General features: G+C 38.9%; 2 protein-coding genes across 3 annotated transcripts; one reads left to right on the top strand and one right to left on the bottom strand.

The window, feature by feature from the left end:
• Positions 1–477: 477 nt before the first annotated feature.
• LOC132972396 (leptin-like) lies at positions 478–2,023 on the top strand. Its single transcript, XM_061035184.1, has 2 exons — positions 478–1,067; positions 1,162–2,023. Exons 1-2 carry the CDS (start codon positions 918–920, stop codon positions 1,495–1,497), a joined length of 486 nt encoding a protein of 161 aa, XP_060891167.1. The 5' UTR covers positions 478–917; the 3' UTR covers positions 1,498–2,023.
• A 188-nt stretch (positions 2,024–2,211) lies between these two features.
• On the bottom strand, positions 2,212–11,430 carry rbm28 (RNA binding motif protein 28). 2 transcript variants are annotated; one of them, XM_061035183.1, is made up of 21 exons: positions 11,066–11,430; positions 10,722–10,874; positions 10,475–10,638; positions 10,121–10,196; positions 9,536–9,628; positions 9,324–9,395; positions 9,096–9,198; positions 8,934–8,982; positions 8,729–8,759; positions 8,555–8,621; positions 8,316–8,425; positions 8,149–8,222; positions 7,909–8,044; positions 7,707–7,771; positions 7,418–7,576; positions 6,298–6,447; positions 6,012–6,086; positions 5,798–5,906; positions 5,472–5,610; positions 4,298–4,412; positions 2,212–2,731 (listed from the first exon to the last, which is right to left on the bottom strand). In XM_061035183.1, the coding sequence occupies exons 1-21, from the start codon at positions 11,181–11,183 to the stop codon at positions 2,594–2,596; spliced, it is 2,196 nt and encodes a 731-aa protein (XP_060891166.1). In that variant the 5' UTR covers positions 11,184–11,430; the 3' UTR covers positions 2,212–2,593. The 2 variants fall into 2 exon arrangements, with proteins under 2 accessions (XP_060891166.1, XP_060891165.1); XM_061035182.1 differs by having other exon boundaries at positions 8,729–8,982.
• Positions 11,431–11,675: the final 245 nt, after the last annotated feature.

Below are 11,675 nucleotides of genomic sequence, written 5' to 3'. Positions count from 1 at the left end.
AAATTGTAATAGCTGCATCCGCAAACACTTCCTTATTTTTGGCTATTCAACTTCTTGTAAGTTCTCGTCTTGTGACTCATATATGTTGCATGGCATTAAGAAGAAGAAGAAAAAAAATTGCACTTTATATTCATCTTGCGTCCCATCCTGCAGCAGCAGCACCACCACCAGGGGACTGAGGGGTGTGGGATGGGGGGGAGAGGTAAAGTGAGGGGGTGGATGAGAGGGGGGAAACGGGGGGTCGGAGAGAGGTGAGTAAGAGATGAGTCAACAGTCCTCCACTATAAGATACCCTGATGGAGCCTAACAGTGGCACACACTCAGAGGCAGGCAGCAAAGGTAAGGGTCAACTTTTTCTCCCTCATCTCATTAAAAGTGTCTTTATTGAACTTTTACATTTTCATTTTCACTTTTTGGGGATTTTTTTTCATTGGAGCATCTGGTCACTAACAGCCTTTTTTTGTATTTTTAAAATTTTGAATTGATGTATAAAAGACATCTGTGACAGAATTTCCTGTTGAGTATCGATTGTGTTACGCAGCTGAGGTTTTTTTAATGGTTACTTTTAGTCACTTAGCAAATGTTTGGATCGTTATCCAAAGTCTGTGATCTTTGTACCCTGGAGCACAGTCATCATTTCCCAGGTGTCTCTTTATCAAAAATATTTGCTGCCAGAAACAAACACATTGAATAAATTACTGGAAAGAAGCAAAAAGTTTGTGTACAAAAATGATGACATGCTGAAAATGAACTCATGCCTGCCCTCTTAAGCGAGGTGACATAATAATGAAACAGCTGTGAGAGATGGATGACTGTGCCATCTTTTATAAGAAGGAAACAACTTGTAATGTCTTCATTTTCTTCTTCCAGGAATACCAGACCAGAATTCTTTACATCTACCGAAAGGACTACGAAACATGCAGTACAATCTGGCAATTGTGTTTTCTCTACTGCAACTTCTAAGTGAGGGCACGGCTGCTCCTCTGTCGGTCGAGGTGGTGAAGATGAAATCCAAAGTGAAGTGGATGACGGAGCAGCTGGTGATTCGGCTGAACAAAGACTTCCAGGTAAAGATGTGATGCTTTTGCACAGACTCTCAATCCCTTCAAAGTTGTTGTTTTTTTTTCATCCAATCATGCTCTCTCTCTCTCTTCTTGCAAGGTCCCCGCCGGCCTGACGCTCAGTCCGCCCGCCGATGAACTGGATGGACCTTCTTCCATAGTGAACACCTTGGAGGGGTATAACAGCGTGATCTCGGACGCCTTCAACGGGGTCGTCCAGGTCAAGATGGAGATCTCTTCGCTGGCGGGTTACATCGACCAGTGGAGGCAGGGACACTGCAGCGAGCAGCGGCCGAAGCCCTCGATGTCGGGCCCGCTGCAAGAGCTGCAGAGTCGGAAAGAATTCATCCACACCGTGAGCATGGAGGCTCTCATGAGGGTGAAGGAGTTCCTCAAACTGCTGCTGAAAAATCTGGATCATCTCGAGACTTGCTGAGAGACCGGCCTTACGAGCAATACTTCAGCGACTTGATTTTTCTGGCCAATATGTGAAGTTTGCATCTGTGATGTCTGACTTACCATTTGAAATGTATGCTTATTTATTTATATACACATATTTATATTTATATGGCTTTTTTGGAGAAATATGTATTTTCTAAATTAACATTGAATTTTCACAGCGTTAAGTTGTGTTCTCAAATTGTCTGTAAAATGAACAAAGTTTTGCACTGCGATATATCAAAGTCTTTCCATGTTGCAAAATGTTTAAAAGTGAGCTGAATCGCCAAAGAAAAACTTCCCTTTGAGCTTTAACGTCATCCGTGGAAATTCCTGAAAACTACCCAAAGATAACAAAAAACTTAAAAAGGAGAGGAAGGGTGAAGGTGACATTCATTGCAGGTCAGTATCATCTGCTCTTCCAAAATCTCCCACGTATGTTTGTGGATAATGTTTGTTTTTATATTTTTGTACAGTTGAAGTTTTTTTTTTTTACTATTTCATTCAAACTGAATAAACATTTGATACAATTGAAATTTTGTGTTGTATAAAAAGTTGTGTAAAAAACTCTTTTCATTGCAGATGAAAATATAAATGTGGGTGTTCATCTCTGTTTAGGGTCCATGAGTGGGAGTTGTTTATCCAGAGCTTATCATTAACTCCCGTTTAAAAACAAGGAGTGAATGAACAACTGTAATGACCGCGTGACACGTTTGGGAATCCAACACAAATGGATTTAATACAAAAGTGTGACATTGACAATTTAAAACAAAAAAACAAGGGTTTTTAGTATATTTTCATAAGAAGTCATGTACACACAAAATATAATTACACTTCGATCAATCTGTAACTTGTGGAAGTAGAACCGATTACAGAGGAGGACGACAGGAAGTGAAATTTAACTAATGAGCAAAACATCCTGTCCATTACAAAACACACAACTAGTACAAGACGTGTGCTGTGCTTCATTTGAAACCTAAAGGATGGACACAGAGGAGGTGGCCTTACTTTCATTTTCTCTTTCTCTCACTGTCTCTCTCTCTCTCACACACACACACACACACACGTACATACACAAAAACACACACACAGTATTAACTATTAAACCACTTGTTTCTCTTCATGTTGGTGTTCTTGTCACTGTTTCCCATCAGTTTCTTCTTGTACTGCTCCACCAGGCTGTCAAAGCGGTCCCCGTCCCTCCTCTTGAATTGCTTCTTCGCTTGTTTAGCCTTTAAAAAAAATAAATAAATAAAAACAGCGACAAAAAAGACGACGTGTAGTCATGAAATGTTTCAAAGACTGAGACTTAATCAGCCTTATTTACACGGCTCAGTATTTCTTGCAACATTTGCGATTATGAAGGTTATCTCTTTATTACGGTCCTCATGGTGTATTGTTTTTCTCCTGAATTTAAACATTTAGTGGCAGAGTGTTGTGTAATAAGAATACTTTCATGTGTGAGTGTGTGTGAAACTGTTTCTCAGTAGGTCAATCTGAATTTGTCAAAAGCACCTCATGGCATCAGACTGAAGACGGTTAGATCCCATCACTTTTGTGTTTAAATCAGTGGCAGCATCCTGCATCGGTAAGTGCTTTTCATATTGCTGATTACATAAAAACAATTGTCCTTACTTTAAAATAAATAAATAAATAAAACAGCCATAAACAAGCGATGTGTAAAAGAGTTTAACATTTCTGTAAACTATGTCCTGAATGTCAGAATGAGAAGGGGGAAGATTCATCAATAAAAAAAGTACAAAAAAAACTTGTGTTGTCGATACTCAGAGAAGCTTACCTCGTTGTCCTGTTGTATAAATATATACATTTTGTCACATTTACAAGATGAAATATTTTTATTTTGAATCATCGTTCTAACCAGGAGATTTTGAGAGGGAGTCGGGCTCGTCATGTCACACAGTCTTTTTTTTATTGTTGTCTTATTGTCAGTTCTTTAGATTGTCAGTAAGAGCAGCCGTCTAATTTCAATGAACTGTACGTGTGCACTGCGATGACATCACAGGTCTGAATATCTGACTATATTACTTTCTGTACCGATTCCAAACGGTTTCATGTCGGTACAATACTATTACAATAAATTCGCTCGGTGGCGCCAAAAGGGTTAAATTTCATATTATCTAAGATATTAAGAAATGTACAGTAGGAGTTTCAGTCAGTGATTATCAGCAGCACTATCATCGTCATGCGTTCATCTTTGTGTGATGGAGGGGTCCCTGTTTGTTTTGTTTTAACATTTTAAACACATCAAACCTCAGCAGGTCTAATGGATCTTCTATCAGCAGCACGTGGTTTGTTCTGGGTTTGGAAAGTTTCCTTTTTTGAAATAAGAGTTTTCTTAGTTCACAGATGTGGGAGCTTTATTGATGTTGATAAGTAATTGAATACTGAAATTAGCATTAGTGTCAATATTAGAATTAATTTAGACGGGTTTATTCTTTATTACTGTCTGCAGCAGGGTTCCCAATCTTTTCCAGGACTTTTCCAGGACTATTTGCAGCGGGTATGAGCTGGTATGACAGTCCGTGATTTAATTTACATTTAATATCATGTTATGATCCATTTTTTATAATCCCCTGTAGGACAGTGTTGGGATTACTTTCTAAAACACCGCTTGATATTCCAGGACATTTGGACCTTTTCTGTAATTTCCAGGTGTTTTCCAGGACTGGAAAACTAGTCAACTGTTTTCCAGGTTTTCCAGGACGACTGGGAACCCTGAGCGTATTACCAAGTATTACCAAAGGTGAGGTTACAAATACAACACAACATGTATTTACCTGGTTTCTGGACTGTGTGGGCTTTTCCATCTGCCGTTTTTGACTCTCTTTCCTGCTGATTCCAGGCCTTGTTTTGTTGGGCGGTGGAGCCTTCTGTTTTCCTTTGTCACGCATTCTGCAGAAAACAAGACGAGGCAAAATAAGCTGATTAAGCTCCTGTCACGTGGGATTTGTTAAGGACATGGTTTTGCACTGGTTTAAATGACAGGATCAGACTTTTAGGCCCCTTTGTATCATCTTTCGAGGTAGTAACAGATGTGGTAAGTGGAGCCAGAGGGACTGAGCGTGCACTGTGCCGTGCCATGAACTCACAGACTCATACACCAGTAATACGCTGTCGGGGAATGAATATGAATGTACCAAGACGTGATGATGGCTGAGCTTAGTTACGGCTATTTTGTGAAAAAAGGGCTTTTGGAGTGAGACAGATCTAGAGTTTTCCCTTTGACCCTGCAAAGTATGGCTCTGTTTGATTTCTTCTTTTTATACTTTCTTTAAAGGCTTTATGTGATTTTTTTCATCCAGCAGATGTCGCCCTTGAGCACCAACATGAAACCAAAACAACTTGCGCTGCATTGTTGTGTTAGCATGCTAATGCTAGCGATCTTTATTCTGCTCGTATCTTCACACTGCATGTAAATTTACCTGAAATGAGCGTGATCTAGAAACACAGTTAAGCAGTGAGTACAGTATGTTATTCTTCTTTTCTCTAGTCCCTCAATTAAACAACTTTTATACGTGAGGGGAGGAGTCAGCCGGCCGTCCTGGCGATGTAAACAAAGTGAAGATAGGACTCTGAAAACTCTGAAAACATCACAGACAGTGGGACTCGGGTGTTACACCCATTGTAGACAGTCATGACTCACAGAGTTATTTTCAGAGGATATACTTGATTTATATTATATTTAAGTGTGAAAAATCACATATAAAGACTTTAAACTAAACAGGTTTTTAACCTCTTTTAACCTGGAACTGTTTTTTTTTTTTTTAAATCATCCTGGTCGAGGTAGCACGTGAGATAGGTTGGTATTTAAAGGGTAGAAACAGTTCAGACCAAAAGATTTTGAATTGTCAGTATAATCTCAGACTCAGGATTACAGGGACATTAAAGCTTCAGATGCATCGACTTTAGAACTAAGTGTTACAAAGCACTATGTTAATAAAAAAACTGTACCTGATCTTGGGTCCATGGTGGGAAGGAAAAGTCAGGACCTTCTTTCGTTTCTTCCCGTTTTCTAAACTGACGTGCTCAACCTCAGGTTTGGTCTGGAAGCCGTAATAGTTTCTGTCTTTTCTCGGCTGCTGAGGAAGAGCTGATAAAACACAGACAGGGGAGAGACAATATTTAAAAAAAAAAGAAAAGAAAAGTGAAATAATGTAAATAGTAACAGGGTGATTAAAAAGAAAATTGTGTTTTCACCTTTTTGCCCCACACGATTAAAAATGTTTTAATATGATCTTTCAGCTGGAAAAACCCAGATACAAAAATAATGTTCATACCGTTCTGCCTTTTAGTCTGCTGTGATGAGGAGTGAGCTTTATTTCCACCTTCAGATGTGTTGGGCTGAGGTTTGGCACCTTCTTGAGATTTCTGCTTTTGAAGGAACTCCTTTAAAACAAAAAGAAAAAGAGTAAGCACATGTTTCATTGAATTTAGAAAAACAGCGTCTTCATTTGAAACATTACATCAACAAACAGGTTGACATAAACTCACCTTGTTCTTTTGTTTTTGCAACTCTTTTATTTTGAGTTTCCTCGAGTCTTCCAGGGAGAACTCAACAATAGGTCTCTGCAGGGTGACATGAAATGTAGTTTCAGATACGCATCACCAAAACAACATTTTTAATATCTTCAGACATGAAATATGAAAAGAAGTTGCTTTTTTCATCCAGTGATGTTTAGTCTCAGATTTAAAAGTGTTAATGAAGACAGTGGAACAAACATTCAAAAATCAACTCGTTCTGATTTCAGCACTCTTTGACTTCCACGTGATTATGCACCTTGTTTGGGCCAAAGATGTCGGGGTTGTTGTTGAGGTAACGCAGCGTGCTGAGAGCGTGCTCGTGCTCCTCGAACTGAACGAAGCCGTAACCCAACGACTGTCCCATCGCCTGACCCTTCTCTGGCTTCCTGTCATACATCACCCGACACTAGAAGTGGAAACAGAAGGGTTACACACAACAAAAAAAAACTTGGATAAGAAAGGCAACAGCACCCTCTACTGGGCATGAAGACACAATGACAGCCTAGCATTAATTAATACCACTCACAGAAACTGCTGTCCATGAATGATGAGTACTTTAACCCTCATGCATCACTATGGACATTTTTGTCCATTTGGTCAAATGTTTCCTCTTCATCTGGTCATCATTTTGTCTGTTAGTGCATATGGCACCATTTTATGTAAGAAAGTCTTTCTCTTGACAAATTTTGGAATGCAAATTTTTTTTTTTTTAATAGATCAATAGAACACTGAGAAACACGTTTACTACCCTCTTAAGTCACTAATGAAAAAAATGTCCACTTACAAAAAAACTGCTATAAAAATAGAACAGATTGATATTTTTTTTCTACTTTTTTCTGCATAAATCTCTTAAACAACTCCAGCCCTGCTCAAAACTACCAAACATTCAATCATTTTTTAGAAATTTCACCCTTTAAATGCCCGTTTGATTACCGTACTTGATGTCACAGTTTTTATTTATGAAAAAAAACACAAAAATTGGTTTTTTAATTAATATTAATATTTGTTCTACTTTTTTCTGCATACATCTCTCAAACAACTTCAGCCCTGTGCAAAACTATCAAATATTGAATAATTATCAGGAATTTAACCCTTTAAATGCCAGTTTGATGATTTGATGATTCTGGCATTTAAAGGGTTAAATTCCTAAAAATGATTGAATGTTTGATAGTTTTGAGCAGGGCTGAAGTTGTTTAAGAGATGTATGCAGAAAAAAGTAGAAAAAAATATCAATCTGTTCTATTTTTATATCAGTTTTTTGGCATGGACGTTTTTGTCCTTAGTGACTTGAGAGGGTAGTAAATTAAACTGATGCCTGAGGGTTAATGACAGTGCCGTGTGGAATAACATGCATCACATGTCATGATGTTTCTTACCTCTGGGATGCGGACTCCTTTGCTGCTTTTCACTCCTTGGAGGCAGAGCGCTCGAAGTTTTTTATTGTCTACTGACTTGGGCAGGTTATGGATACACAGACGATTCTTTGACACAAACACATTGATGCTCTGAAGCTTTGTCCTCTTTATTTCTTCAAACTAAGAGACAGAGGGGAAAAAACAAACAGATTAGGAGGGATAGTCAGTCAAATAGATCATTTGTTATATTCAAAAAAAGTCTCTTCTCTAAATCCAGATGTCTGAAGTCGTTTGTGAACACCATACTCACTCTGGTTCTTTTAATCATGTCTGCTTCTGGAACGCCCTCTGCAGCCTTGGTGCCAGCACGGATCACTGGATGTTGAAATCAGAAGAAATAAGCATTCAGTATCAACAAGATTGAGAAACAATAAAGCAATAAAGCAAAAAAGCAACACTGTATGGCACATAGGGTCATTTAGGAAGAAGACATGAGAGCGTGTTTTACTCACATCCCTCTCTGGCCAGGTACAGGTTTCTGGTGCCTGATTCTACTTTCACTTTGTCCACTTTCAGCTTGGCGGCATCTTCTCTGCTCACTGCGGCCACTACAAACAGCTTCCTGCCATCCAAGCGGATGCCACCGCTCTGCAAGAAACGAGCAGATGTTAATGTGACAAAAACGTAATGTGCAAAAACAAAAGGTTTGAGACAATGTGACTCTGCAAGCACACATAAAGTTTTTGAATTACCGCTGCCTCCTCCTCTGCTGCAGCTATGCATTTGTCTGCAGCCTCTTTCGTCTTAAATTGAGCAAATGCACAACCTGGAATGAAAAATAATTTAAAAAATTAATTATTGACTGACTCTGCTGAGCAAACATCAAGGGAAGTAGTAAAGCTTAATCATGCCTACAGACCTTTTGAATGCTCTGTGTCTGGGTGGACAACGATCTTTATGTAGTTGAGCTCTCCGTAGCGAAGGAGAACTTCCTCGAGACCCTCCTCCTCTGTGTCAAAAGACAGATTCCTGATTCCAGCAGGAGGAATGTGAACAAACATGCAAAGACAATAAATTCAATTAAAACATTTAAGGATAGATGGGCGTAGGCACAAATGAAAGGTTTTAACATTCAGAATATTAAGAAGAATTTCAAACCTGATGAAAATGGTCCTGCCCTCTTGCACGTCGGACGGGAGAAGTTTTCTCGGGGTTTTCTTTTTGGCTACATGAAGTTTGTTTTTTTTTTAAACAGAAGAGTAACTTAAAAACATGTTTACAACTGATCGCTTTAATTTTCACATTACATGCAGAGATGTTGACCTGACTTACCTTTTAGGTCATCCTCATCATCATCTTCATCCTCGCTGTCTTCTTCATCATCACTTGAATCAAGGTTACTCTTATCGTCATCTTCATCATCATCATCTTTATCCTCATCACTATTTTCTTCTTCTTCTTCCTCCTGGGACACATCATCATCATCATCATCCTCCTCTTCCTCCTCCTCACTGTCCTGGCTCTCACCATCATCATCTTCTGATTGGGATTCTTCCTCCTTCTGAACAGCTGTTTTTGCAGCAGCTCTGAGGAGAGATATCACCATGAATACAAAAAATACATAAAAAATGACCCGTAAATGTATCTTTAGCAGCAAGTGGCATTTTAACACACTGAAAACATATTTAAAGGTGCACACTTTTTCTTGCCAGGTGCTTCTTGTATCGTCTCTTCCTCGTCTTCTTCGGAGTCGCTCTCTGCGTCGGACTGTTTTGCTGTCGTCTCTTCAGTATTCTTGTTTTCTATTCGGTCATAAAAAATGTTTTTTTTTAAAAAAGGTGTGTTTTCTAGTGACTATTAATGCACATTGGATACTACTACAACAAGCAGCTGTTCACTATTTAAGATGATAGACGAGGAGACGTACCTGTGGTGGAGGATTGCTGAGTGGCAACAAACTTGTCCTTGGGAACAGCCCAGTCCACTGCCACCTGTCGGCCTGTGAACGAAAGAATAAATAAGAGTAATATTATACAATTCATAATCTGACTGGTTTAAGAAATTAGCTTCCCTTAATATGCACTGATTATTAAATAAAGTTAACTTGTTAGATTCAGATATTCAGAGTGTTTAACTTACCTTTGATCTCCTTGAGGTTCATAGCGTTAAGCGCTCTCGAGGCCTCGCACACATTTTTAAAAAGGACAAACGCAAAACCTCGCATCTTCCCATCTGTTCAAGACAGAGAAGAAAAACATCAACACCATAGTAGAAGTGTTTAAGATAAAAGTCAGTAGCTTTTTCCTAAAGAAATAAAATCTTCTACAAAAGGAATGCCACTCGTCCCTTATGGGCCACCATACATGTGTGGTGGTGACTGTGTCTGCAGAGAATCTGGATTTGGATGTTTTGGATTTGTTTTGGTTGACACGGGACGTTTCTGGGCGGGGGAGCTGGTGTGCTTTCCCCCGGCCAATGACAGGTGAGATCCAGCAAAACACAGACGGTTAGCTCGACTGCAGTGTAGGTACAAACAGTAAAAACGTACAAGCCAAAGTCCCGCAGTGAGTGAGAACCAGGAGGAGGTTCCCCAGTTTGAATGTTGTGTTTACAAGCTGCAATGAACAACGCTACTGACTCTGCCTTTAACTTACTCATGAATGATACAAAAAAAAAAACCCTTCATGTTTAATGTTTTTATGTAAGAATTCTAATTTTTTTTACCAGGTTTGAGGGGAATTTTTGACTCAAGAACTGTTCCAAACTTGGAAAAAACTTGCTTCAGGTCGTCTTCTGAGCACTGAATAAAAAAAAACAGAAATGTCAAATTTATTGTCCAGATATGCGCGCACACACACACACACACACACACAAAGGAATTTAACTTTGGTGAACTGTGCTCTCTTATGTACAACATTAAATATCAACAATAAACATAATAAGAAAAGACTAATATTTACATGACTAAGAAAGAAAAACAGATGTCCGTTAAGTACGGCAGAGATGTAATTAAGATTTAGAGAAGTGACTTGTGTTTTCTTTTCTGTAGTTGCATTTCAAAACAAAGTCACACTGTACCTTAAAACTCAGGTTCCTTATGATGAGTTTGGACTTGAGACTGGTTTTCCTAAAGCCTTTTGATTTCTGCTCGTTGTCCTTAGGGTTAGGGTTAGGGTTAGGGTTAGGGTTAGCTGGTGGTGGAGGAGGAGGTGGTGTAGGTGGTGCAGGTTGTTCTTTGGTTGCTGAGAGAAATGCACAAGTAAAGTCATCAAGCATGTAAGAGCTGGATGTCCCGGATACTGACCTTACAGGTAAGATTACACACCTGCTTTTCTCTTTTCTCTATCGGTTATTTTCCTTTTGGCGACTGAAAGAGAAAGCCTCTGTCCCTCGTAGTCTTTGATTTCTTTCATAGCTCGCTGAGCATCCTCCTCCATAGAATATGTGACAAAACCAAATCCGCGACATTTCTCCGTCCCTGCAGATAAAATGGAAATACAGTTTTTAATTATTATTTTTTTGTTTGTACTGCGAGTGTAAAGTTTTGTGTTGTCAACGTTAACAGACTCAAAATCAATAAATAATAAATATAAACCAGCATGCATGTTTCTCGTTTTCTTAGTATGTAATTATTATTATTTAATGTTTTATAAAGTGTGGATATATTACCTTTCTCTCTGACCACGAAGCATTGCTTTACTGGACCTATTTCTGAGAAGATTTCCTCAAGGCGTTCATTTGAAGCTGAAGCTGGTAAAAACTTCACGAAGATGGTTTGAGCCGGCATGGCTGCTAAACAACGTTAACTCTTCAATTTATCAACTCGAGCACCAAAATAAACTCAACAAAAAAGTGGAATCGTGGTGATTTATTAATCATTCGCTGAAAGTGAATGACAAACTAAAAACTACCACACGACACCGTAAGTAGAAAACATGCCACAAGTTTTAATTTTTTAACTCCTCTTGGCTTGTGGATAAGCAGCACGCATGTTTACATCAGTGGGCTGCCATCTTCGAAACGGAACGGGAAGTGGCGTCACGCAGCACTTCCGGCTTACTCGGCGAAAGCCGTACATGCCGCCGCCTGGCTCGGAGGTTTATTACATTAAAACCACTGGTTACAACAACGCTTTTTTATTAACTTGTGTATGCAGTAGGTAATATAGTATCGATCGTTATAGGAATAAGGAGAAATACAAAAAAAAGAATAATTAAAAAATAACAATAATAAAAAAGGAGAAAGAAAATCATATCGGAATAGAGGAAAATTCCTTACA

The sequence above is a fragment of the Labrus mixtus genome, chromosome 4, assembly GCF_963584025.1.
Source record: "Labrus mixtus chromosome 4, fLabMix1.1, whole genome shotgun sequence".
NCBI classification, from domain to species: domain Eukaryota; kingdom Metazoa; phylum Chordata; class Actinopteri; order Labriformes; family Labridae; genus Labrus; species Labrus mixtus.
This window is presented reverse-complemented; position numbering and strand designations above follow the sequence as displayed.